Source organism: Muscardinus avellanarius (genome assembly GCF_963383645.1).
Source record: "Muscardinus avellanarius genome assembly, chromosome: 10".
Classification (NCBI taxonomy): Eukaryota; Metazoa; Chordata; class Mammalia; order Rodentia; family Gliridae; genus Muscardinus; species Muscardinus avellanarius.
The window spans coordinates 60,754,716-60,780,428 of NC_137796.1; the positions used below are offsets into that span (position 1 = coordinate 60,754,716).

The window sequence follows — 25,713 nt, forward strand, 5'->3', positions numbered from 1 at the left end:
AGGGCTCCAGGTCCAGCCCTCCTCCCTCAGACCCAGGGATCCAGGCCCAGCCCTCCTCCTTCAGACCCAGGGGTCCAGGCCCAGCCCTCCTCCCTCAGACTCAGGGGTCTGGCTCCAGCCCTCCTCCCTCACACCCAGGAAGAGACCCCAGGCCTCCTCTCTCAGACCCAAGAGTCATGGCCTCATCCCTCCTCCCTCAGATCTAGAGGTCCAGGCCCCAGCTCCTCCTTCGCCAAAGTAAGCATTCCTTTAATCCAGCCATCTCCGTTTATCTATTCCCTTCTCCCCACAATTTTAGATCCTGGCTCCCTGTCTCCTCCTCACACCTACAAGTCCCAGTCGGTGCTGTTCGGTAATCCCTCAGGGCCAACCATGCACGACTGGAACTCTGCTTCCGTGACCCTCAAAACCCCAAACAGAAAGAAAGCTATTGACTAAAAGTTCAAAGTTTTAATGCACATTTGGACAGTGTGGGGAAAACCAAACTTTGGCCACCTAGAAACCACACCCCCAGGTCACGGGTGGTGGCCGGGCCACGCCCCCAAGCACCCAGCCGGGCCCCAAATTTCCGGGCAGGTACCTCTAGAAATGCCCCACGCTCCGATTGGCTGCCGCTCTTGGCCAATCAGAAGCTGGACTGAAGCAGCGTGACCCGCAGAGGCCACGCCCCCTCGTCCTGAGTCGGCGCTGGAGGGGCGTTCCCAGCGTCCCAGGAGGGCCCCCAGGGGGCGTGGCTTGTGTCTCGCTCACTGTCACCGCGTGAGACTCCCGTGGACCTGGCATTAGCCACCGCAGGCGATCTTGGAGAGGAGGTCACCTGGGGAGTCGGGTCCGAAGGAGATGGCGGCACAAGGGGGAGGGGATCTCCCCGGGAGTCCAGATGTCCACCTGTTGAAGATGCGTGTGGAATGAGAAGGGCAGACTCAGAAACTCTGGACTCTGAGCCGGGCAGGGCAGCGCGCGATTGTAATCCCAGTACTTGGGGGCCTGAGACCGGAGGATCGCAGGTTCCTGGCCAGCCTCGGCTACTTAATGAGGCCCTACGCAACTTAGTGAGCCCCTGTTTCAAAATAAAGAATACAGCCGGGCGTGGTGGCGCACGCTTGTAACCCCCTCGCTTGGGAGGCGGAGACAGGCGGATGGAGCAGGTTCGGCCTGTTTCAAAAATATAAAATAGGTCTGGGAGTGTAGCCCGGAGGTAGAAGCCCAGTACAATAAATAAATAAATAAATAAATAAATAAATAAATAAATAAATAAAATACAAAACAAAATCGGGCTGGGGGGAGCCAGGCATGGTGGCGCACGCTTGTAATCCCCGTGCTTGGGAGGCTGATACAAGAGGATCACGCAGGTTGGAAGCCAGCCTCAGCTAGTTTAAGAGACCCTGTTTCCAAATAAAAACATATAAAATAGGTCTGGGAGTGTAGCCCGAAGGTAGAAGGCCCCTGGGTTCCATCCCCAGTACTACCAAAAAAAAAAAAAAAAAAAAAAAAAAAAATCGGGCTGGGGGTATAGCTCGGAGGTAGAATGCCCTTGGGTTCAATCCCTACTATCGCAAAAAAAAAAAAAAAAGACTCTGGATCCACAGGTTATCCAACCTCAGACCGAGGTGTCCAGGCCCAGCCCTTCTCCAACTTAGACCGAGGGGTCCAGGCCCAGCCCTCCTCCCTCAGACCCTGGAATTCAGAGACTCAGATATGGCCCCAGTACCCCCTCCAACACCCCCCCCCTCTACCTAGTGTCTGCTACCTTGCCTGGATGGCAGACATTTCCCAACAGCCCATAGACCCCTCCAGCCCCTTTCCCCTAAAACACAGGAATCCATATCCCCGTCCCTCACCTGTCATCATTCTGTGCCACTGCGATGCCTCAGTGGCCAGGGCTTGGGAGAGGCTGAGGACCCGCTCACGATGACCTTCAGAAGTTGGCAAGTAAGGGGTGGTGTTCCTTGGACTGGAAATCAGAAAAGATGGGGGGGGTGTACAATGAGGACCTCAGCACAGGTCCCTAAAGTAACTTCCAACACAAGTCCCTGTGCATTATGGGAAATTTAGTACAGTCCCACATCCATCCATTTTACAAGAATCCTAGATGGAGGGAATTTGATGTTGGCTAAGAAAGTGTGTGTGTGTGTGTGTGTGTGTGTGTGTGTGTGTGTGTGTTACTGGGAATGGAACCCAGGGGCATTCTACCCCTGAGGTACACCCCCAGCCCTATTTTTTATTCTTTATTTTGTTTGTTTGGTGGTACTGGGGGTGGAACCCAGAGGCTTATTTACCTCCGGGCTATACTCCCAGACCTATTTTTTTATACTTTATATGGAAATAGCATCTCACTAAGTTGCTGAGAGCCTAGGGACGTAGCTGAGGCTGGCTTCAAACCTATTCGATCCTCCTGTGTCAGCCTCCCAAATGCTGGAATTACAAGTGTGCGCTACCACGCCCAGCTTTATTCTTTATTTTGAAACAAGGTCTCACTGAGTTGCAAAGGTCTTCACTAAGTAGCTGAGGCTGTCTGAGAACCACGATCCTCCTGTCTCAGCCTCCCGAATGACTAAGAGAGTTCTTGAAGCTGCACTTCTCACTGTGGATTTAGGGCTTACTGGTAATACTTCAGATACCCCAGAAGGTGGCACATGCCCATAATCCCAGTACTTGGGAGGCTGAGACAGGAGGATCACAGATTTGAGGCTTGCGTCAGGAATTTAGTGAGTCCCTGTTACAAAATAAAAAGAACTGGGAGTGTAGTTTTGAGGTAGAATGCCCCTAGGTTCAATCCCCAATACCCACCCCACCACACACACACACACAAGATTCCCCAGGAACTCAGGAGATTCTAAAATTTTGTAACTTGTAGTTTAGTAGTGAGAAAATTTAATAATAATAATAATAATAATAATAATAATAATAATACCCTCCCATTATGCAAATTTTTCCTTTCACCTACCCGCTAACTCCTTACCTACTCCAGGACCCTGAGCTTCTGAGCCACTTTGCAGCTCCTAGAACAGGCTGGAAAGAAATTGGGGCATTAGAATTCCTGACCTGCACGCCCCACTCCTGACTGTGAGGGTGAGGGCAGGACTCAAGAGAGGTAATGAAATTTCCCACTGACAATGACAATCTTTAACTTTACCTGTGAGGATTAAGAAATCTCTCTCTCACACACACACACACACACACACACACACACACACACACACACCTATAACTTGTCTAATTCCTCCCTATAAAAGTGTAAGGTCAGCCGTGTGTGGTAACACACACTTGTAATCCCAGCATTTGGGAGGCTGAGACAGGAGGATCGCAGTTCGCAGCCAGCCTCAGCTACTACTTAGTGAGGCCCCAATAGTGAGACCCTGTTTCAAAATAAAGAATGAAAAATAGGGCTGGGGATGTAGCTCGGAGGTAGAATGTTCCATCCCCAGTAACAACAACAACCAAAAAAAAAGTGTAAGGTCACTGGGCATAATTACTCATGCTTATAATCCCAGCATTCGGGAGGATCGCAGTTCATGGACAGCCTTAGCTACTTAGTGAGGCCCTCCACAACTTAGTGAAACCCTGTTTCAAAATAAACAATAAAAAATAGGGCTGGGGGTAGGGCTTGGAGGTAGAATGGGCCTCGGTTCCATTGCCAGTACCGCCAAAAAAAAAAAAAAAGGGTAAGTTGAGCAAGTTGTAGTGACATACACTTATAATCCCAGTACTTGGGAGGCTGAGCCAGGAGGACCCAGGTTCACAGCCAGCCTCTAATTTAGTGAGACCTTGTTTCAAAAAATAAAAAAAATAGGGTTGGGGGTGTAGCTCAGAGGTAGAAAGCCCCTGGGTTTAATTCCCAGTACTAAGAGAAAAAAAAAGTTGGGCATGGTAGGTCACACACACCTGTATTCAGGGAACTGAGACAGGAGGATCTCAGGGTTAAAGCCAGCCTCCGTAATTCAGTGAGGCTTGAATCAACTCAGCGAGACCCTGTTTCTAAGTAAAAAATAAAATAAAAGCCGGGCATGATGGTGCATGCTTATAATCCCAGTACTTGGGAGGCTGAGACAGGAGGATGACAGGTTCAGGACAGACTCGACAAGTAGTGAGACTCTCATCAACTTAGTGAGACCCCGTTCAAAATAAAGAATAAAAATAGAGGTGAGAGGTAGAATGCCCTTGGGTTCAATCACTAATGCTGCAAAAAACAAAACAAAACAAAAAAACAAAGGGCTGGGGAATGTAGCTCAGAGTTAGAATGCCTCTGTTGTCAATCCCCACCACCAAAAAATTAATAATAATATATATATAATAAAACCACCGCTTGGGAGGTGGAGACAGGAGGATCGTGCAGGTTCGAAGCCAGCCTCGTTGGCTTAAGAGACCCTGTTTCCAAATAAAAATATAAAAAAATAGGTGTCTGGGAGTGTAGCCCGGAGGTAGAAGGGCTTCCAGGAACCCCAGTACCACCACCAATAAATAAATAAATTAAATTAAATAATGATAATAATAATAATAATTAATAATTAATAATAATAAAACCACCATGCATGGAGGTGAGTACCTATAATCCAAGTACTTGGGAGGCTAAAACAGGAGGATCCCAGGTTCAAGACTAGCCTGAGTAACATAGCAAGACACTCAGAAACCATGCAAGACTCTGTTTCAACAAGTAAAACATTAAAAAAAAAAAAAAAAAAACTAGGTTGCAACCCAGAGGCAGAATGGTCCTGGGCTCAATCCTCAGTACCATAATAAAGCTAGGCATGATGGCATACACTTGTAATCCCAGTATTGAGGAGGCTGAGACAGGAGGATTGCAGGTTTGAGGACAGCCTCAGCAAGTAGTGAGACTCTTAGCAACCTAGCGAGACTCTGTGTCAAAATAAAAATAAAATAGGGCTGGGGTGTAGCTCAGAGGTGGCATGCACCTGAGTTCAATCCCCAGTGCCCCCAAAAGAAAATGATACATACATATATATACATACACACACACATATATATGTATATGTATGTGTGTGTGTGTGTGTGTGTGTGTGTATATATATATATATATATATATATATATATATATATATATATAGTACTGGGGGTGGAACCCAGAGGCTTTCTACCTCTGGGCTATACTCCCAGACCTAAATTTTATATTTTATTTAGAAACAGGGTCTCACTAAGTTTCTGAGAACCTCACTAAGTAGCTCAGGCTGGCTTCGAACCTTTGCGATCTTCCTGTTTCAGCTTCCCAAGTGCGGGGATTACAAGCGTGCGCCACCACGCCAGGCAAAAGTGATGATGATTTAAAAATAAAAATAGCCAGGCATGGTGGTGTACATTTGTAATCCCAGCATTTGGGAGGCTGAGACAGGAGGATCAGGGTTAGAGGACAGCCTCAGCTACTACTTTGTGAGGCCCTTTGCAACTCAGTGAGACCCTGTTTCGAAATAAAAAATAAAAAATAGGGCTGGGGATGTAGCGCAGAGGTAGAATGCCCCTGAGTTCCATCCCTAGTACCGCAAAAAAAAAAAAAAATTAATAATAATAAATAAAATTAATAATAAAAAAGGCTGGGGCTGTAGCTCCACGGGGCTGTAGCTCGGTGGTAGAGTGCCCCTGTGTTCACTAACACATAAGTGAGAAGAAAAACTGGGCTTTACCTGGGCAGGGTGGCTCACACTTGTAATCCCCGCGCTTGGGAGGCTGAGACAGGAGGATCTCACGGGTTCGAAGCCAGCCTCAGCAACTTAGTGAGACCCTGTTTCTAAATAAAATATTAAAAAAAAAAAAGGTCTGGGAGTATAGCCCGGAGGTAGAAAGCCTCTCTCTGGGTGTTCCATCCCCAGTACCACCAAAAAAAAAAAAAAAAAACACCAACTGGGATTTGAATCTTAGATGTGTGAACCCCACCCCAAAGGAAGATGTCTCATCCCCTCCTCACTTCCCTGCCTGGGCACCAGGAAGCTGACATGCAAGTAGGGGTGAATCCAGAAACTCTGTTTGGGGTAAGCAGGTAGGACGTATCCCCATTTTACAGAGCAGGAAGCTGAGACTCAAACCAGGAACCGAGGACCCTCTTCCATCCACCGCCCACTCCAGACCCTTGTCCCTCACCCTTTGCTCCAGGTCCGGCTGGCGGCTGGCTGGGGACAGCGCCCTGGCCAGGGTGGGGATCCTGGGGGAGGCTGGGCGTGGGAGCGGCCGGCCACATTCCTGGTTCCTGCGCATCCGTTCCAACTGCTCCTGGGCACTCATCCGGGGCCGGGCCACGGGGGGCTAGGGAGTCGAGAAACACCCCAAGATTGCACCCCATGATCGCAACCGTGGACTTCCTTTTTATCTCTTCCCCTGAACCTCCAGCCTGTAGTCTAGCCCTTTCCAGTAAGTTCACCACAGCACCTCAAAGGGTTCTTCCTACACCCAGAACTGATGGGCTCTCTCTCCTGCTCATAGCCCCCATGGCTCCCAAGTACCCTGAAGACAAAGGTGTTTAAGGCCCAGTGTGGCCCGGCCCACCCACTTCCCGGCATCAATCTATCACCCTCCCCGGAGGTGTGAATTTTCTTCACCCTATGTTCTCAGGTCATCCTCAGCTACTTAGTGAGGCCCTTTGCAACTCAGGGAGACCCTGTTTCAAAATAAAGAATAAAAAAATAGGGCTGGGAGTATAGCTCCAAGTTAGAATCCCCCTGGATTCAATTCTCAGCAACACACACACACACACACACACACACACACACACACACACACACACACACGATTATTTTTAAACAGCCTTCAAGAGGCTGTTTCATTATTATTATGCTTTATCTTTTTTAGTGTATGTGAGGGTACCAGGGATAGAATCTCGGGGCATTCTACCTCTGAGCTGCTCCCCCAGACCTATTTTTTATTCTTTATTTTGAAACAGAGTCCTACTAAATTGTGGAAGGCCTCACTAAATAGCTGAGGCTGCCCGTGAATCTGTGATCCTCCTGCGTCAGCCTCCCAAGTACTGAGATAGATTACAAGTGTGTGTCACCATGCCCGGCTTATTATTTTCATTTTGAAACAGGGTCTTGCTAGATTTCTGAGAGTCTCATTAAGTTGCTACAGCTGGCTGGCCTTCAATCTGCAGTCTTCCTGTCCAGCCTCCCAAGTACTGGGACTATAGGCTGTTTCACTAAACCTACCTAGTAAGTAAATATTTACGGAGTAGCCTGGTGTAGTAACACTTGCTTAGGCCAGGAGGATCACAGGTTTGCAGCCAGCCTCGGCCACTTAGTGAGACCCCGCTTCAAAATAATAGAACAAGCCGGGCATGGGTAGTGGTGCACACTTGTAAGCCCAGCATTCGGGAGGCTGAGACAGGAGGATCGTGTTTTGAGGACAGCTTCAGCTACTACTTAGTGAGGCCCTTAGCAACTAGTGAGACCTGGTTTCAAAAAAAAGAATGAAAAATAGGGCTGGGGGTGTAGCTCGGAGGTAGAATGTCCCTGGGTTCCATCCCCAGTGCCGCAAAAAATAAATAAATAAACGAATAAATGAATAAATAAATAATAGAACAAAATCAGCCAGGTATGGTGGCTCATGCTTGTAATCCCAGCATTTGGGAGGCTGAGACAGGAGGATCTGAGTTCGTGGACAGCCTCAACTACTTAGTGAGGCCCTCTGCAACTTAGTGAGACCCTGTTTCAAAATAAAGAATAAAGCTGGGCGTGGTGGCGCACCCTTGTAATCCCTGCGCTTGGGAGGCAGAGACAGGAGGATCGGGCAGGTTCGAAGCCGGCCTTGCTGGCTTAAGAGACCCTGTTTCTAAATTAAAAAAAAAAATATATATATATATATATATATATATATATATATATATGTCTGGGAGTGTAGCCAGGAGGTAGAAGGGTTCCATCCCCGGTACCACCGAAATAAAGAATAAAAAATAGAGCAGGGGGTGTAGCTCAGAGGTAAAGTGCCCCTGGGTTCCACCCCAAGACCTGCAAAAAAAAACCAAAATCAGGCTGGAGGTGTAGCTTGGAGACAGAATGCTCCTAGGTTTCATCCCTGGTACCACACACACAAAAACTGTACTGAATGAGTTAACTAATGAATAAGTGAATTACTAAAGTCCCTACTTACTGTACTCAACCCTTTAGAGGCATTCATCTCCCTTTCATCCTCACACCAGTTCTAGGTGGTAGGCTTAATGACTGACATGAAGTCACACAGCTGAGCAGTGGCAGAAATAAAATTAAGTTCCAATGCTCATACAAATAGTGTGCGCTCTTCTCTGAGTATGGCTTTAAAACTCAACTCTCAGAGGGTAGAGTGGGGGGGCAGGGGGACACTGATCAAGTGGTACAAGTTAGAAATTAGTTCTAGTGTTCTTTTTTTTTGGTGGTACCAGGGATGGAACCCAGGGGCTTTCTACCTACCTCCGGGCTATACTGCCAGACCTATTTTAATGTTTTGTTTGTTTGTTTGTTTGTTTGTTTTGCGGGTCTGGGGGTGGAACCCAGGGGCATTCGACCTCTGAGCTACACCCCCTCCCCTATTTTTTATTCTTTATTTTGAAACCGGGTCTCACTGAGTTGCAGAGGGCCTCACTAGGTAGCTGAGGCTGTCAGCTCGAACCGCGATCCTCCGGTCTCAGCCTCCCAAATGCTGGGATTACAAGCGTGCGCCACCACGCCCAGCTCTATTTTACTTTTTATTTGGAAACAGTCTCACTAAATTGCTGAGGCTAGCTTCAAACCTGCGTAATCCTCCCGTCTCAGCCTCCCAAACTCTGGGATTACAAGCCTGCGAACCACCACGCCCGGCTACAAGAAGACAACTTTTTGATTATAAAAAAACAAAAAAAAACTTGACTCTGCTGGGCGTGGTGTCACACACTTGTAATCCCAGTACTTGGAAGGCTGAGAAAGGAGCAGCGCAGGTTCGAGGACAGCTTCAGCAATGCAGCAAGACTCTGAGTAACCTAGCAAGACCCTGTTTCAAAATAAAAAACTAAAAGGGCTAGGGATTAGATCAGAGAGTAGAATTCCACTGAGTTCAATCCCTAGTATCACCAGCCCCCATTAAAAAAAAAAATCTCAAAAACCAAACGGACCAAAAAAGCTTGACTCTCCGAGAAGTTTCCCCTGGATGAGGGAATCCACAGTTAAAGACATACTCAGGGGCCGAATGAATGACCTACCTTGGTCCCCAGCTGCGGGGAAGAGGGACGTCGAACCTCGGGGCTGGAAGCCCAAGAGACCCTCGGAGACCCAAAGCCTGGAGGACAGAGAGAGACTTGGTGAGGGCAGGAACACCAAGAAGCCCGCGCTCCAGCAGGATGCTCACCTGCGCGAGGGCCGCTGAGGTCTCTGTCACCTCCAGGGGGCCGCCCCCAGTCAGCCTCAGGGGAGCGAGGGGTGCTCAGGTCCAAGGACTCCGGCAGGCTCTGAGAGATGGGAAGGGGAATCATGATTGCGGTTATCAAATTTATTTATTTATTTATGTGTTTGTTTGTTTGTTGCAGCACCGGGGATGGAACCTAGAAGCACTCTACCTCTGAGCTACACCCCCGGCCCTATTTTTTTTTTTAATTTCTTATTTCGAAACAGGGTCTCACTGAGTTGCAAAGGGCTTCACTAAGTAGTAGCTGAGGCCATCCGTGAACCACCACGGTCCCTCTGTCTCAGCCTCCCAAATGCTGGGATTGCAAGAGTGCATTACCACGCCTGGCTGTTATCATCTTTATGATAGTGACTACCATTATTTCAAGCACTTAGCGATTGGGAAACAGCATAAGGAAGATTAAAAGTTGTAAACCCAGCCAGGTGTGGTGGCGCATGCTTGTAATCCCAGTACTTGGGAGGCTGAGACAGGAGGATCGCAGGTTCTCAACCAGCCTTGGCTACTTAGTGAGGCTCTCTGCAACTTAGTGAGACCCTGTTTCAAAATTAAAAATAAAAAATGGGGCTGGGGAGGGTGTAGGTGAGAGGTACAATGTCCCTGGGTTCAATCCCCAGCACCACACAAAAAAAGTTGTAAACCCAAGCCAGGTGAGTGGTGGTTCACACTTGTAATCCCAGTACTTGGGAGACTGACAGGCGGATCACAGGTTCAAGGCCAGCCTCAGCAACCTTTCAAGACCCTGTTTCAAAATAAATAAATAGCCGGGTATAGTGGCACACACTTGTAATCCCTGCCTTGGGAGGCTGAGACAGGAGGATCCAGGATGATCGCACAGGTTCGAAGCCAGCCTCAGCTACTTAGTGAGACCCTGTTTCCAAATAAAATATAAAAAAATAGGTCTGGAAGTATAGCCCAGAGGTAGGAAGCCTCTGGGTCCCACCCCCGGTACCACAAGAAAGAAAGAAAGAAAGAAAGAAAGAAAGAAAGAAAGAAAGAAAGAAAGAAAGAAAGAAAGAAAATAAAGAAAAATAATAGGGCTGGGGATGTAGCTCAGAGGTAGAATGCCCCTGGGTTCCATCCCCAGACCCGCAAAATAAATAAATAATAAATAAATAAATAGTGCTGACGGCATACCTTGGAGAAAGAATGCCTCTGGACTCAATACCCAGTACCAAATAAATAAATAAATAAAACATGTCTGTAATCCTAGTACTTGGGAGGCTGAGACAGGAGGATCACAGATTTAAAGCCAGCCTCAGCAATTTAGTGAGGCTATCTGCAACTTAGAAGCTGTTTTATAAGCCGGGCGTGGTGGCGCACGCTTGTAATCCCAGCATTCCAGAGGCGCACGCTTGTAATCCCAGCATTCCAGAGGCTGAGACCTGGAGGATCGCGGTTCGCGGACATCCTCAGCTACTACTTAGTGAGGTCCTCTGCAACTCAGTGAGACCCTGTTTCAAAATAAAGAATAAAAAATTGGGCAGCGGTTGTAGCTCAGAGGTCAAATGCCTCTGGGTTCCATACCCAGACCCGCAAAAAAAAAAAAAAGCTGTTTTATAAATAAAAAGATAGGGTTGGGAGTATAGCTCAGAGGTAGAATGCCCCTTGGGTTTAATCCCTGGTACCACAGAAGGAGAGAAGGAAGGAAGGAAGAGAGGAAGGGAGAGAAGGAAGGAAAAGGAAAAGAAGGATGGGCACGGGTTAACTGCAAACACTGCACCATTTATATATATATACAGGGCTTGAGCATTTTGTTATCCATGAGGGATCCTGACCCCAAGCCCTGGAGGACCACACAAGTAAGGAAAGAAACGCTCCCAGAGGTGAAGATACCTGTTTGAAGTTGGTTAGCTGATCAAGGGAGAGGGAGAGAGGTGGGGTCTGGGGAACACGGAAGCGGGGTAGGGAGGAGGTCAGGTGTTGAGTCTCACCTCCCTCTCTGAGGACTCCTCCCCTTGGAGGGCGGGGGATGGGGAGTGAGGTTCAGCATGGGGGGCTGGCTTCTGGGGGCCACCCAGACCAGCCAGAGTGTCTTCCACCATCCACAGCTGCTGCTGAGCCGATGCTCTGTCCTGGGGGAAGGAAAGGAGATTGTTCCTCAAAGCTGAACAGATGCAAGGAGGAATGTAGCCGGTAGGTCGCAGAAAAGGTCTGAACTAAGCTGGGCTGTTTAGGAAGTCAGGATTTTTCCCCCTCCCACATGGACTTTCAATTTAATTGAAAAGATTATCTTTTCTGTATAGCTCTGCAGTGTGGCCTCACTTCTAAGTAGGTGACCATGTGAATATGTGAGTGTCTGTTTCTGAATATTCTAGTTGTAGGTCCACTTGTCTACCTATTGGCAAGATTACATTAACTGTCTTATTAATGGTAGTTTTACCTCAGGCTTGACATAGAGTTGTGTTGGTTCTTGGAGGGTATCTTGGCTATTCTTGGCCTTTTGGATTTCTAGATACAATTTGTTAATCTGCTCAGAAAAAAAAAAAACCTTCTGAATTTGTACTAGGATTGCAGATCTTCTTCGGGAGAATTCCAATCTGGAAGACTTCTTTATACTATTGTATTTTTCCTATCCATGAAAATGGTAAGTTTCTTTCTTTCTTTCTTTCTTTCTTTCTTTCTTTCTTTCTTTCTTTCTTTCTTTATTGTGTCTGTCTGTCTGTCTGTCTGTCTGTCTGTGTTTCAAGGTATTGAAGCCAGGGCTAGTCTACCTCCAGGCTATATCCCCAGGCCTTTTTAATTTTTGTTTGGAAACAGGATCTTGCTAGGTTGCTGAGAGTCTATGTTGCTGAAGCTGTCTTCAAACCTATGATCCTCTAGTCTCAGCTTCCCAAGTACTGGGATTATAAGCATGTACCACCACACCCAGCTATTTATTTATCTATCTATTTTTAATATTTTATTTTTTGGGGGGAACTGGGGATGAATCCCAGTGTCATTCTACCTCTGAGCTACATCCCCAGCCCTATTTTTTATTCATTATTTTGAAACAGGGTCTCACTAAATTGGGGAGGGTCTCACTAAGTAGCTGAGGTTAGCCTCGAACCTGTGATCCTCCTGTTTCAGCCTTCAAAATACTGGGATTACAAGCATGTGCCACCACGCCCAGCCATTTATTTATTTATTGTAACAGGGTCTCACTAAGTTGCAGAGGGCCTTACTAAGTTGCTGAGACTTATCTCGAACCAGCAATCCTCCTGTCTCAGCCTCCCAGGTACTGGGATTACAGGTATGGCCCACCACACCATACTGGAGCTTAAATTCTGAAAGAGTATTCAAGCACATCTTGGAGGGGAGGATGGAGCTTGAGCCTAGGAGAAGTACCTGGGGGGACCCGAGGTGCAGCAGGTACTCGAGGGTCTCTCGTAAGGTGCCCAGCTCCCGCTCCAGGCCGCTGTATGTGTCCCAAACCTGCTCTCGCTCCTAAAGTCCCAGAAAGGGGGAGATAGAAGGTTAGCACCCTTACCTGCCAGCTCTTTCTGCATCTTTTCCAAGATGAGGAGAAAGAAGGGAGTTAAGGTAGCTGGTGCCCAGGGGCTATATGAACTACATTCTCCATGGGCATCTTGGCCAGATCGTGGGAAACCCTAATGAACCATTAGTGTCGACATATAACCGTGATCATCAATCCCTGGGTTCTAATACTCACTTGGGGTGGGGCAGAAACTGAAGATCCAAGGACTTGTGGGGAGAGTTTAAACCACAACACCTGCTGGGCGCAGTGGCGCACGCTTGTAATCCCAGCATTCAGGAAGCTAAGACCGGAGGATCGTGGTTCGAGGACAGCCTCAGCTACTTAGTGAGGCCCTCTGCAACTCAGTGAGACCCCGTTTCAAAGTAAAGGATAAAAAATTAGGGAAGGGGTATAGTTCAGAGGTTGAATGCCCCCGAGTTCCATACCCAGACCCGCAAAAACAAACAAACAAACAAAAACACACAATACCTATGCACATGGGCAGCGGAAACCTCTTAGCCAATAATAATAATAATAATAATAATAATAATAATTTTATATAATTGTATTGGTGCATTATAGCCTTCTATCATAAAATAATAATAATTTAGTGACAACAATTAACATTTGTGTGTGTGTGTGTGTGTGTGTGTGTGGTCCTGGGGATGGAACCCAGGGGCCTCTACCTCTAGGCTACACCCCCGACCTGTTTAATATATTATTTTGAAACAGGGTCTCACTAAGTTGCTGAGAGCCTCACTAAGTAGCTGAGGCTGGCTTCGAACCTGTGTGATCCTCTGTCTCAGCCTCCCAAGAGCTGGGATTACAAGTGTGAGCCACCATGCCCAACAACAACTTTTTTTTGTGGGGGGGTACTGGGGATTGAACCAAGCTATACCCCCAGATCTTTTTATATTTTTTATTTTATTTATTTATTTATGATAATAAATAAATTATAAATAAATGTTCCTGGGGGTGGAACCCAGGGGCTTTCTACCTCTGGGCTATACTCCCAGACCTATTTATACCTTATTTGGAAACAGGGTCTCACTAAGTTGCTGAGAGCCTCACTCAGTACCTGAGGCTGGCTTCGAACCTGTGCCATCCTCCTGTCTCAGCCACCGAAGCGCTGGGCTTACAAGAGTGCACCGCCACGCCCGGCTCCCCAGCTCTTTTTATGAAACAGGGTCTCATTAAATTGCCGAGGGTCTCGCTAAATTAAATTGCTAAGGCTGACTGAGGTGTGCGCCACCACACCCAGCTAACAGATAACATTCTTTGAGCCCTTACTTTGTACTTAATTCTGTTGTTTGGTTGGTTTTGGTACTGAAGCTTGAACCCAGAGGCATTCTACCTCCAAGCTATACCCCAGCCTTATTTGGAAACAGGGTCTCACTAGGTTGCTGAGAACCTTGCAGGGTTGCCAAGACTGCCTTTGAGCCTGTGATCCCCAGAACCGTTTTAAGCACTACTTCAACTCCTGTAAAGTGGGTACTATTCCTGCCTCCATTTCACAGATATTTATTTATTTTGTGGTGCTGGGGATGGAACCCAGGATAATTCTACCTCCGAGCTACACCCCCAGCCCTATTTTTTATTTTTTATTTATTTATTTATTTATTTATTTATTTATTTTTTATTTATTTTTTTTTTTTTGCAGGTCTGGGGATGAAACCCAGGGGCATTCTACCTCCGAGCTACACCCCCTGCCCTATTTTTTATTCTTTTATTTTGAAACTGGGTCTCACTGAGTTGCAGAGGACCTCACTAAGTAGCAGAGGCTGTCCGTGAACCGCGATCCTCCTGTCTCTGCCTCCTGAAGGCTGGGATTACAAGTGTGCGCCACCACGCCCGGCTTTATTCTTTACTTTGAAACAGGGTCTCACTGAGTTGCAGAGGGCCTCACTAAGTAGCTGAGGCTGTCTGTGAACCCAGATCCTCCTGTCTCAGCCTCTCAAGTACTAGGAGTATAGGTGTGTGCCACCACGGCCAGCTCTAAATAACAATTTACATACCTAATAATTTGTGTCCATTGTTTAAACATAATAATAATACTTATGGCTAACACATATTGCCTACCAAATAGCAAGTACTTTACTAAGTATTGAATATTCATTCATAGCCAGTTGTGGTAGCACACGCCTGTAATCCCAGTCTTGAGAGGCTAAGACAAGAGGATCACAGGTTTGAAGCCAGCCTCAGCAACTTAGCAAGACTGTCAGCTACTTAGTGAGACCATGTTTCAAAAACAAAAATATATGCTGGATGTGGTAGTGCACAGTTGTAATCCCAGCATTCGGAAGCCTGAGACAGGAGGATCGTGGTTTGCAGACAGCCTCGGCTACTTAGGCCCTTTGCAACTCATTGAGACCCTGTTTCTCAGAATAAAAGAATAAAAAATAGGGCTGGGGATATAGCTCGGTGGTAGAATGACCCTGGGTTCCATCCCCAATGCCACAAAAATAAAAAATAAATAAAAAGAGCTGGGCACATAGCTCAGAGGTAGAATGACCCTATATTCAGTCCCTAGTACCAAAAAAAAAAAAAAGAAAAACAAAGAAAAAAAAAGAATATATTCCTGTGAACGCTCAGGTTCTCTTTCTGAACAATCTGTATAGCCTTGGGGCCCTTTCCCGATGCTCACCTGGGTCAGGTGACAAAGGGTGGCTCTCACACTGACCAGCCGGTCCTGCAGGAGGCGCTGGCGGCCCCACACCCTCCCAGGGACGGCAGTCTCCCTGGTTGCCTGGCCCAGCTGCTGCCGGGTCAGCTCTAGGGCTGCCTCTAGTTGTTCCTGAAGCAAGAGGGAAGGTGGTTAGACTCTGAAGCCACACTCAGCTCCGGGAGAGAACAGGCACCCCCCCAAGTCCTCAGCATCCTGGCTTCCATAGGAAGGAAGGACCATGGGCAATTGGAGAGGCCCAGCACCTTCTCCTCCTGTCTCTGGTCTATGTCCTCCTGCAGCCGCCTCAGGAGCCGGTCCTGCCCACACAATTTGGTCAACAGGGTCTGAAGAAAAAAGAAAAGGAGCTATTTATGGACCTCATCTGTCTCATTCCCATCCCCCACCATCTATCACATTCTCTGCAGACTCTGGGAACTCAGCAGGGGTCAGGTCTGGGAAAACTTACATCTGTCTCCAAGCTTTGGTGGAAAGTTGAGTCCAGGGGAGGACCTGGCTGAAGAAAAGGAGAAAAGTCCAGGGTGAAAGGGAACAGGCCAGCCAGGCATGGTGGGGCACACCTGTAACCCCAGCGCTTGAGAGGCTGAGACAGGAGGATCACAGGTTTGTAGCCAGCCTCAGCTACTTAGTGAGGCCCTCCACAACTTAGTGAGACCCTGTTTCAAAATAAAGAATAAAAAATAGGGCTGGGGGTATAGCTTGGAGGTAGAATGCCCCTGGGTTAAATCCCCAGTACCACAAAAAGAAAGAGAGAGAGAGAGAGAGAGAGAGAGAGAGAGAGAGAGAGAGAGAGAGAAAGAAAAAGAAGAAGGAGGAGGAGGAGGAGGAAGAGGAGGAGGAGGAGGAGGAGGAGGAAGGAAAGAATAAAAAATAAAGCTGGGGGCTGGGCATGGTGGCATATGCTTGTAATCCCAGCATTCAGGAGGCTGAGACAGGAAGACGGTGGTTCGATGACAGCCTCAGCTACTTAGTGAGGCCCTCTGCAATTCAATGAGACCCTGTTTCAAAATAAAGAATAAAAAATAGGGCTGGGGGTATAGCTCGGTGGTAGAATGCTCCTGGGTTCCATCCCCAGTACCTAAAAAAAGAAAGGAGGAGGAGGAGGAGGAGGAGGAGGAGGAGGAGGAGGAGGGGAGGAGGAAGAGGAGGAAGAGGAGGAGGAGGGGAGGAGGAGGAGGAGGAGGGGAGGAGGAGGAGGAGGGGAGGAGGAGGAGGAGGGGAGGAGGAGGAGGAGGAGGGGAGGAGGAGGAGGAGGAGGAGGAAACTCTGGCACATAAAATAAAATAGATGAACCTTGAGAACATTGTGCTAAGTGAAATAAAATCAATCTTGTATGATTTCCTCTATATGAGGTATTTACAGTCAAACTCATAACACCAGGCAGGAGGATCTCATGCTTGAGATTGACCTTAGCAACTTAGCCAAAGTCTGTTTCAGAATAAAAAATAAAATAGATCTGGGCGTGTACAGCAGAGGTGAAATGCCTCTGGTTCATTGCCCAGTACCAAAAACAAAACGTACATAAATAGAAAGTAGAATGTAGAATGGTGATTCCCAGACACTGTGGGGAAAGACAGAGTTAGTGTTAAGTGAACATGGACTTTCAGTTTTGCAAGATGAGAAAGTTCTAACAATCTGTTGCCCAACCACGTCAATATACTTAGCACACTTAAAAGTGATGAAGAAGCTGAGTGTGGTGGGCACGCTTGTAATCCCAGCATTTGGGAGGCTGAGACAGGAGGATCATGGTTTGCAGACAGCCTCAGCTTCTTAGTGAGGCCCTTTGTAACACAGTGAGACCCTGTTTAAAAATAAAGAATAGGGCGTGGTGGCGCACGTTTGTAATCCCCGGGCTTGGGAGGCAGAGACAGGAGGATCACACAGGTTGGAAGCCAGCCGCGCTGGTTTAAGAGACCCTGTTTTCAAATAAAAGTATAAAAATTAGGTGTCTGGGAATGTAGCCCGGAGATAGAAGTTTCCAGGAACCTCAGTACCACCAAAAAAAAAAATTAAAAATAAATTAATTAATTAAAATAGGGCTAAGGGTGTAGCTCAGAGGTAGAAAGCCCCTGGGCTCCATCCTCAGGACTGCAAAAAAAGATTATAACTTCTTTCTTTTCTTTTACTCCTGGACTAGGCTCCTAGTCCATGAAACGACTTTCCTCATAGCAAAGAAATCAAGGGAGGGGGTTCATACAGATTCAGGGCCCCCAAAATACCTACCAATAAAACCATGGAGGCCCGGGTCCCTGGGGGTCTCGGGGGAAGCTGGAGATAAGTGGAGGAGCCAGAAGAAGTCTGGGAAGAATAATGAAAAATAGAGCTCTTTAGAAATCGACATGTCTTGGTAATAAATATTAAAGTGGGTGTGTCTGGACTTGAAGGGCTTAAGAGACTGTGTGTGTGTGTGTACACGTGTGTGTGTGTGTGTGTGTGTGTGTGTGTGTGTGTGTGTGTGTCTTACTGGAGACTGAACCCGGGGGCATTCTACCTCTGAGCAATACCTCCAGCCCTATTTTTTATTCTTTTTTTTTCTTTTTCTTTTTTTTTCTCAGTACTGGGGATTGAACCCAGAGGTATTCTACCTCCAAGCTACACACCCAGCCCTTTTTTTTTTTTTTTTTTTTTTTTTTTTTTTTTTCTGTACTGGAGATGGAACCCAGGGGCATTCTACCTCCGAGCAACACCACCAGCACTATTTCTTATTATTTACTTTTACTTTGAAACAGAGTCTCAATGAGTTGCAAACAGCCTCAGTAAGTAGCTGAGGCCAAGGAGAACCTGGATCCTCCTATCTCAGCCTCCCAAATGCTGGGATTGTAAGTGTGCACCACCACACTCAGCCCTATTTAAAAAAAAATTTTTTTTTTTTTTTTGCAGGTCTGGGGATGGAATCCAGAGGCATTTGACCTCCTAGTTACATCCCCTGACCTATTTTTTTTTATATTCTTTATTTTAAAACAGGGTCTCACTAAGTTGCGGAGGGCCTCACTAAGTAGCTGAGGCTATCCATGAACTGCGATCCTCCAGTCTCAGCCTCTGGAATGTTGGGATTACAAGTGTGCGCCACCATGCCCAGCAGCCCTTTTTTTAAATTTTGAAACAGGGTCTCACTAAGCTGCAGAGGGCCTCACTAAGTAGCTGAGGCTGGTCCCAGCCTCCCGAATACTGGGATTACAAGCATGCACCACCTCACTCAGCCTCAAGTTTTATTTATTTTTATTTTATTTTAGCCTACAGCACCCAATATTCCAAGGCAGTCTCCCATCCAAGTACTAACCAGGCCTGACCCTGCTTAGCTTCCGAGATCAGACGAGACCGGGCGCGTTCAGGGTGGGATGGCCATAGACTCAATTTTTATTTTGAAACAGCATCTCAGTAGGTTGATGAGAGTCTATTTGCTGAGGGTGTTCTCTATTTTGCTCTCTCCCTCCGTATTTTCCTTCTTTCTTTCTTTCTTTCTTTCTTTCTTTTTTTTGGGGGGGGGGTTCTAGGGATGGAACACAGGAGAATTCTATCTCCAAGATAGACCCCCAGCCCTATATTTTATTCTATATTTTATTTTGAAACAGGGTCTCACTGAGTTGAAAAGAGCATAAGTAGTTGAGGCTGTCTGTGAACTGCGATCCTCCTGTCTCAACTTCCCAAATGCTGGGATTACAAGAGTGTGCCATCACGCCCGGCTTTCTTTGTTTTTGTTGTTGTTGCTGCTGTAGTTGTTGTAGTAGTAGTAGTAGTAGTAGTAGTAGTAGTAGTTGTTGTTGTTGTTGTTGTTGTTGTTGTTGTACTGGGAATGGAACCCATGGGCTTTCTATTCTCAGACCTATTTTATTTTTTATTTGGAAATAGGGTCCCACTAAGTTGTTGAGAGCCTCACTAAATCGCTGAGGCTGGCTTCAAACTTGGCAATCCTACTGTCTCAGCCTCCCAAGTACAGGTGTGCACCACCACTTCTGGTTTAGGAGATTTTTTGAGGTTCAGAATCAGCCCCCCACTCCAATGTCTTGAACTACGTGCTAGGGATCCTAATAAACAGACTAATCTGGCAAAGCTGCCCCAGGGGCTGATGGAAGTTACCTATGGATATTCTGAGCTGTAAATCCATGATTCTCAGAGAAATAGTAGGTGGTTTATGTGCTAAGTTGGGGACCCAAGGCAGATGCAAACCACTCCACCTCTCACAGCGCTCCTGTGACAGAATATTCTGAAATACAGTCCCCAAGATCCTTAAAGAACAAAGGTCTGAGGATGCCAGTAAAGACCGTCCTGAGGCCTGATGGGAGAATGAGTCCACGCTCCTCTCACTTACAGCCACAGGGGCTAACTCTGGACTACAATTCCCATGATGCCGCGGCAATAGACTAGCGGTCAGCCTGGGGCGGTCGCTCTGCGGCCTCATGGGAAATGTAGTCCCCAACCCTACACCGCTCCGCTCACCTGTGTTCTGGGTTCCTCTCTCCAACACTGAGGGCTTCTGGGGGGTCTTCCTCCGCCAGCTTCAGAGGGGGGCCCTCCGCGGGGAGTAGGCGACCTGGAGAGGGTCTGCCGCTGGCGTCCCCAGTCCAGAGGAGGCCTGACATCAATACGACTCAAGGGGGTGTGAGGTCGGGCAGGGAGTGTTGTGTCTCCTGAGGAGGGAGGGGGTCGCCGCGCAGGAGCCGAACGGGGACGAGGAAGGCTCAGGGGAGAAGGAGGACGAGAGAGGGGTGTGAACAGGCTGTGGGAAGGAGAGAATCCGGGAATAGAATCATCTAACCCTCCACAGCCACCTCACTACCCTTCAAGCCGTAAGGGCATCTCGAGTCACTGTCTCTGTGCCTCTGGAGTAGAATCCTCCCTATGGGGAAGATCCACAATAATTCTCTTTCGGGGCCTCTTCTTATAATTTATCCCGGACAGGCTGGGATCCCACCGGAATCCCCGCAATTCATTGCAAAGTAGGGAAGCGCTAGGCCACGCCCCCAATCGATCCCGCCCCGCCCTTCCTCGGGCCACGCCCCCAGCGTCTCTCAATCCTACTCACTCTGGGCTCCTAGTTCTCCGAGTCCGGGATCCTGTCTGGAGGTCGGCTGTGGGGCTGGGAGTGAGCAGCCTAGGTCTGCCATGACCTCTAGAGAGCCGAGCAACCTCCGGTGATTCTGAGGCGCGCCCTTCTTCCCCTCTGCTGGGCTCCGGAGGACCCCCGGGGCCGCCAGGGCCCTCCCCAGGCTGGGGATGTGCTGGTGACCTGGGTTGCCCACTGGGCACAGAGAGGGCACAGAAAGAAATATCACTCCTTTGAGGGTTTTTTGTTTTGTTTTGTTTTTGTTTGTTTGTTTGTTTTTGGTGGTGGTGGTACACAGGGGGCTTTCTACCTCCGGGCTATATACTCTGAGATCTATTTTATACTTTATTTGGAAACAGGGTCTCAATAAGTTGCCGAGAGCCTCACTAAGTAGCTGAGGCTGGCTTCGAACCTCTGTGGGCCTCCTGTCTCAGCCTCTGAAGTGTGGAGATTACAAGCGTGCGCCACCACGCCCGGCCTCCTTTGAAAATTTTAACAGCTTATTTTTTTCCCCCACAGAGGGCATAACGACCCACTCCAAAAGAGGACAGTGCACTACACTATATATCTTTGTCCCATTTTGCAGATGGGGAAACCGAGGTCTAGAATGTGGGAGTGACTTGTTCTGGGCCACTGAGTCTATCCAGGTCACAGGCCCTGGACTAGGAGAAAGACTAAGCCTAGGAGTGGAGTCTCCAGTCTGAGATCTGGACAGGCCAAGACATAGCCAAAGAGATGACACAATTAAAAAATCTCTGGCCTTGTTTCGTTTTATTATTAGGGATTGAATTTTGGGGCACCGTACCCCTGAGCTACACCTCCAGCCCTTTTTATTTTGTCTTACTTATTTTTGTGATACTGGGTATTGGACCCAGGGGCATTCTACTTCAGAGCTACACCTCACCCCTATTTTATTTTTTATTTATATTTTGCAGTACTGGGGATGGAACTCACAGGCCTTACCTCCAAGCTACGCCCCAGCCCTATTTTTTTTATTCTTTATTTTGAAACAGGGTCTTACTGAGTTGCAAAGAACCTCACCAACTAGCTGAGGCTGTCCTTGAACCACGATCCTCCTGTCTCAGCCTCCCAAATGCTGGGATTACAAGCATGCACCACCACACCCGGCTCCTATTTCATTTTTTACTTTGAAACTTTTTCTCATGGGCTGCGCATGGTGTCCCCTGCTTGTTATCCCAGTACTTGAGAGACAGCGGATCGCAGGTTTGAAGCCAGCCTCAGCAACCTAGCAAGGCTGTAGCAATTTAGCGAAACCCTGTTTCAAAATAAAAAATTAAATAAGGCTGGGAGTGTAGCTTGGAGGTAGAATGCCTCTAGGTTCAATCCCTAGCACCATAAACACACAAAAAGAAACAAGGTCTCACCGGGTATGGTGGCACATGCATTTAATCCCAGCATTTGGGAGGCTGAGACCAGATGATCTCCGTTCACGGACAGCCGCAGCTATTTAGGCCCTTTGCAACTCAGTGAAACCCTGTTTCAAAATAAAGAATAAAAAATACGGCTAGGGGTGTAGTTCAGAGGCAGAATGCCCCCAGGGTTCCAGGCTCAGGAACCCCCCCCCCATAAAAAAGAAACAAGGCTTCACTAAATTGCTGAGTCTGCTCACCAATCTATGATCCTCCTATCTCAGCCTTTGAAGGACTAGGATTACGGGCATGTGGCACCATTTCCAGCTTGTATATTTATTTATTTATTGTACTGGGGAATGAACCCAGGGGTATTCTATCTCTGAGTTATACCCCCAGCCCTGTTTTTTTATTCTTTATTTTGAAACAGGTTTCACTAAATTGTGGAGGGCCTCACTAAACTGGCAAACCACAATCCCAAGGCTGTTGGCAAACCACAATCCTCCTGTCTCAGCCTACCAAGTACTGGGATTATAAATGGGTGGAGACTTCTGAAGGAACCAATCAGAGTGGACATATGATTAATTCATGGGGCAAGCTGAGAATGTCTACTAGGTCCCCTGATTGAAGGATCAGTTCTGTTGGAGGGGAGCTGGGCGGGGTATGGGAGGGAGGAGATAGTGGGAGGAGCTTCAGGCAGCCTTTTGCTAATAGGAAAAACCAAAGTTCCCTGGAAGCGGGGCCTGCAAGGTGGAATATCCTCGGCTAGACACCTAGTGATTGGACGTTCATTGAAAGCGGGATCTCCCATGGGAGGAGTTTAGGATGATTAGAAAAGTTCAGTGTAGAGCCAGGTGTGGTGGCAATTGTAATCTCAGTAAATGGGAGACTGAGACAGGAGGAGTGCAGATTCAAAGCCAGCCTCAGCTACTTAGTGAGGCCCTCTGCAACTTATTGAGACCCTGTTTCCAAATAAAATATAAAAAATTAGGTCTGGGGGGTGTAGCCGGGAGGGTTCCATTCCCATCCTCAGTACCACAAAAAAAAAAAAAGAAAGAAAAGAAAGAAAGAAGGAAAAGAAAAAAAGAAAAAGGAAAGAAAAGTTCAGCGTAGGAGTCTGGGGCGCAGGTTGAATCTCTACTCACCAATCATCCCCCTCTGCGCGGGATGCCCTGCCCAGAGCCCTTAGCCAGCCCCGCAGGTCCTCCAATGTGTCTGCAGCCAGAATGTAGGTCCTCATGCCGGGGTGCTCAGCCTGTGAAAAAGAGGGCTTCAGGCAGGGTGTGTTGGCGCACCCCTGTAATTACAGTACAAGTGAGGCTGAGATAGAAGGATCGCTGAGACAAAGGTTAGGTCAGCTTCAGCAATTTAGTGAGATCCTCAGTAACCTAGACCCTGTTTCTAAGTGAAAAGAACTGGGGGTGAAACTTGGAGGTATGTCCGGGGTTCAATCCCCAGTACCAAAAAAAAAAAAAAAAAAAAAAAAAAAGCAAGGGCTTGGGACCCTGACACCCTGGATCTCTATAAAAGAGGCTGCCAAGCCGGGCGTGGTGGCGCACGCTTGTAATCCCAGCATTTGGGAGGCTGAGACAGGAGGATGGCGGTTTGCAAACAGCCTCAGCTACTTAGTGAGGCCCTTTACAACCTAGTGAGACCCTGTTTCAAAATAAAGACTAAAAAAATCTGCCTGGGGGTGTCACTCGGAAATAGAATGTCCCTGGGTTCCATCCCCAGTACCACAAAATAAATTTTAAAAAAGAGGCAAAAAAAATTAAAATTAATAAAAAGTATAAAATAGGTCTGGGAGCGTAGCCCGGAGGTAGAAGGGCTTCCAGGAATCCCAGTACCACCAAAAAAAAAAAAGAGGCTGCCATGGATCCTGTTCACCTTTTATCTCCAGTAAGGGATACCCATGCCTGTCCACCTGCCCCCTCCAGTCACCATCACTAGTACCCGAGGAGGAGAGGAAGATGGCTCGACTCACCGTGAAGGAGAAGCGCCGTCCTCGGGGGGCTCCCGGCCCATCTGGCCTGATGCTGTAGCTGGGGAGCAGCACACTGCCCAGGACACTCTCCTCGCGGCTGTCTGCAAAGAAAGGCTGTGTCAGGATCACACAGGGATCAGGAGGCCAAGAGGCCAGAGGGGAGCACGGGTGGGCGAGGGGCCTGCCGCCCCCTGCCAGCTGGAGACTGACCCTTGTAGTAGAAGAGGCAATGGCCAGAGAGGACGAACCAGCGGCGTTTCCAGAGCCGGAGCCCAGAGCTGTCCTGGGGAGAAAGATGAGAGCCTGAGTAAACAGGGAAGAAGCAGAGAGAGACAGTGACACACGGGGACAGGGATCCAGAGAAACCTGAGACAGAGGCACGGAAGAGATAGAGATACGGAGGGACAGAGGCCCAGAGAGATGCAAATTTGACTCAACACACTCAGATGGAGAGCTGAAAGCTAATGTATTGTGGCTGAGTAACCGTTGGACCACCACTTTTTTTTTTTTTTTTTTTGGTTGTACTGGGGATGGAACCCAGGGGCTTTCTACCTCCAAGCTATACTCCCACACCTATTTTATATTTTATTTGGAAACAGGGACTCACTAAGTTGCTGAAAGCCTCATTAAATGGCTGAGGCTGGCTTCGAACCCGTGCGATCCTCCTGTCTCAGCCTCCCAAGCGCGGGGATTACACGCGTGCGCCACCACGCCTGGCTTATTTTTCATTTTGAAATAGGGTCTCATCGAGTTGCAAAGGGCCTAAGTAGCTGAGGGTATCTGCAAACTAGGATCCTTCTGTCTCAGCCTCCCAACTGCTGGGATTACAAGGGTCTGCCACCATGCCTGGCTATCTCCACCATTTTATTTTATTTTATTTTATTTTGGTGGTACTGGGGTTCCTGGAAACCCTTCTACCTCCGGGCTACCCTCCCAGATCTATTTTATACTTTTTATTTGGAAACTGGGTCTTTTAAGCCAGCACGGCTGGCTTCGAACCTGCACGATCCTCCTGTCTCCGCCTCCCAAGTATGGGGATTACAAGCGTGCGCCACCACGCCCGGCATCCACCACTTTAAAACTATGCCTTAGAGCCCGGCATAGTGGCACACGCTTGTAATCCCAGTACTTAGAAGGCTGAGACAGGAGGATCTGAGTTCCCAGCCAGCCTCAGCTACTTAGTGAGAAGGCATTGGAAATTTAGTGAGACTTTGTTTCAAAATAAAGAACAACAACAACAAAAATCAGGGTTGAGGGTGTAGCTTGGAGGTAAAATGCCCTGGGCGCAATCTATAGCACCACACCCAAACAAACAAAAAACTATGAACTGGGTGTGTGGTGGCGCAGGTTTGTAATCCCAGCATTTGGGATGCTGAGAAAGGAGGATCGATCGTGATTTGAAAACAGCCTCAGCTACTATTAAGTGAGGCCCTTTGCAACTCAATGAGACCCTGCTTCAAAATAAAGGGGGAAAAAAATAGGGCTGGGGTGTAGCTCAAGGAGGTAGAATGTCCCTGGGTTCCATCGCTAGTTTGGAAAAAAAAAAAAAAAACTATGCCTTGGCCTGGCATGGTGGTGCACGCCTCTAATCCCAGTATTTGAGAGACTGGGACCAAAGGATTACAGACTCTAAGCTAGCCTCAGCAATTTAGTGAAACCCTGTTTCAAAATAAAAACTAACCGGGCATGGTGGCCCACACTTGTAATCCCAGCATTCGGGGGGCTGAGACAGGAAGATGGCAGTTCACAGATAGCCTCAGCTACTTAGTGAGGCCCTCTGCAACTCTGTGAGACGCTGTTTCAAAATAAAGAATAAAAAAAATCAGG

At 47.7% G+C, this 25,713-nt stretch overlaps 1 protein-coding gene across 1 annotated transcript in view; it reads right to left on the bottom strand.

Annotated features, from left to right (window-relative positions):
* Nucleotides 1-625: 625 nt before the first annotated feature.
* Nucleotides 626-25,713, bottom strand: part of PLEKHA4 (pleckstrin homology domain containing A4) — a gene marked incomplete at both ends in the record, with an annotated part of 30,475 nt that continues 5,387 nt past the window's right edge. Inside the window, 17 exons of the mRNA XM_080703665.1 lie at nucleotides 626-888; nucleotides 1,842-1,954; nucleotides 2,963-3,012; nucleotides 6,091-6,252; nucleotides 9,149-9,243; nucleotides 9,295-9,394; nucleotides 11,283-11,423; nucleotides 12,676-12,774; nucleotides 15,450-15,599; nucleotides 15,734-15,814; nucleotides 15,937-15,984; nucleotides 17,712-17,786; nucleotides 19,926-20,205; nucleotides 20,512-20,727; nucleotides 23,048-23,157; nucleotides 23,887-23,987; nucleotides 24,097-24,169. Of these exons, the coding sequence (XP_080559791.1) occupies nucleotides 626-888; nucleotides 1,842-1,954; nucleotides 2,963-3,012; nucleotides 6,091-6,252; nucleotides 9,149-9,243; nucleotides 9,295-9,394; nucleotides 11,283-11,423; nucleotides 12,676-12,774; nucleotides 15,450-15,599; nucleotides 15,734-15,814; nucleotides 15,937-15,984; nucleotides 17,712-17,786; nucleotides 19,926-20,205; nucleotides 20,512-20,727; nucleotides 23,048-23,157; nucleotides 23,887-23,987; nucleotides 24,097-24,169 (2,157 nt within the window). The remainder of the gene's footprint in view (nucleotides 889-1,841; nucleotides 1,955-2,962; nucleotides 3,013-6,090; nucleotides 6,253-9,148; nucleotides 9,244-9,294; nucleotides 9,395-11,282; nucleotides 11,424-12,675; nucleotides 12,775-15,449; nucleotides 15,600-15,733; nucleotides 15,815-15,936; nucleotides 15,985-17,711; nucleotides 17,787-19,925; nucleotides 20,206-20,511; nucleotides 20,728-23,047; nucleotides 23,158-23,886; nucleotides 23,988-24,096; nucleotides 24,170-25,713) is intronic.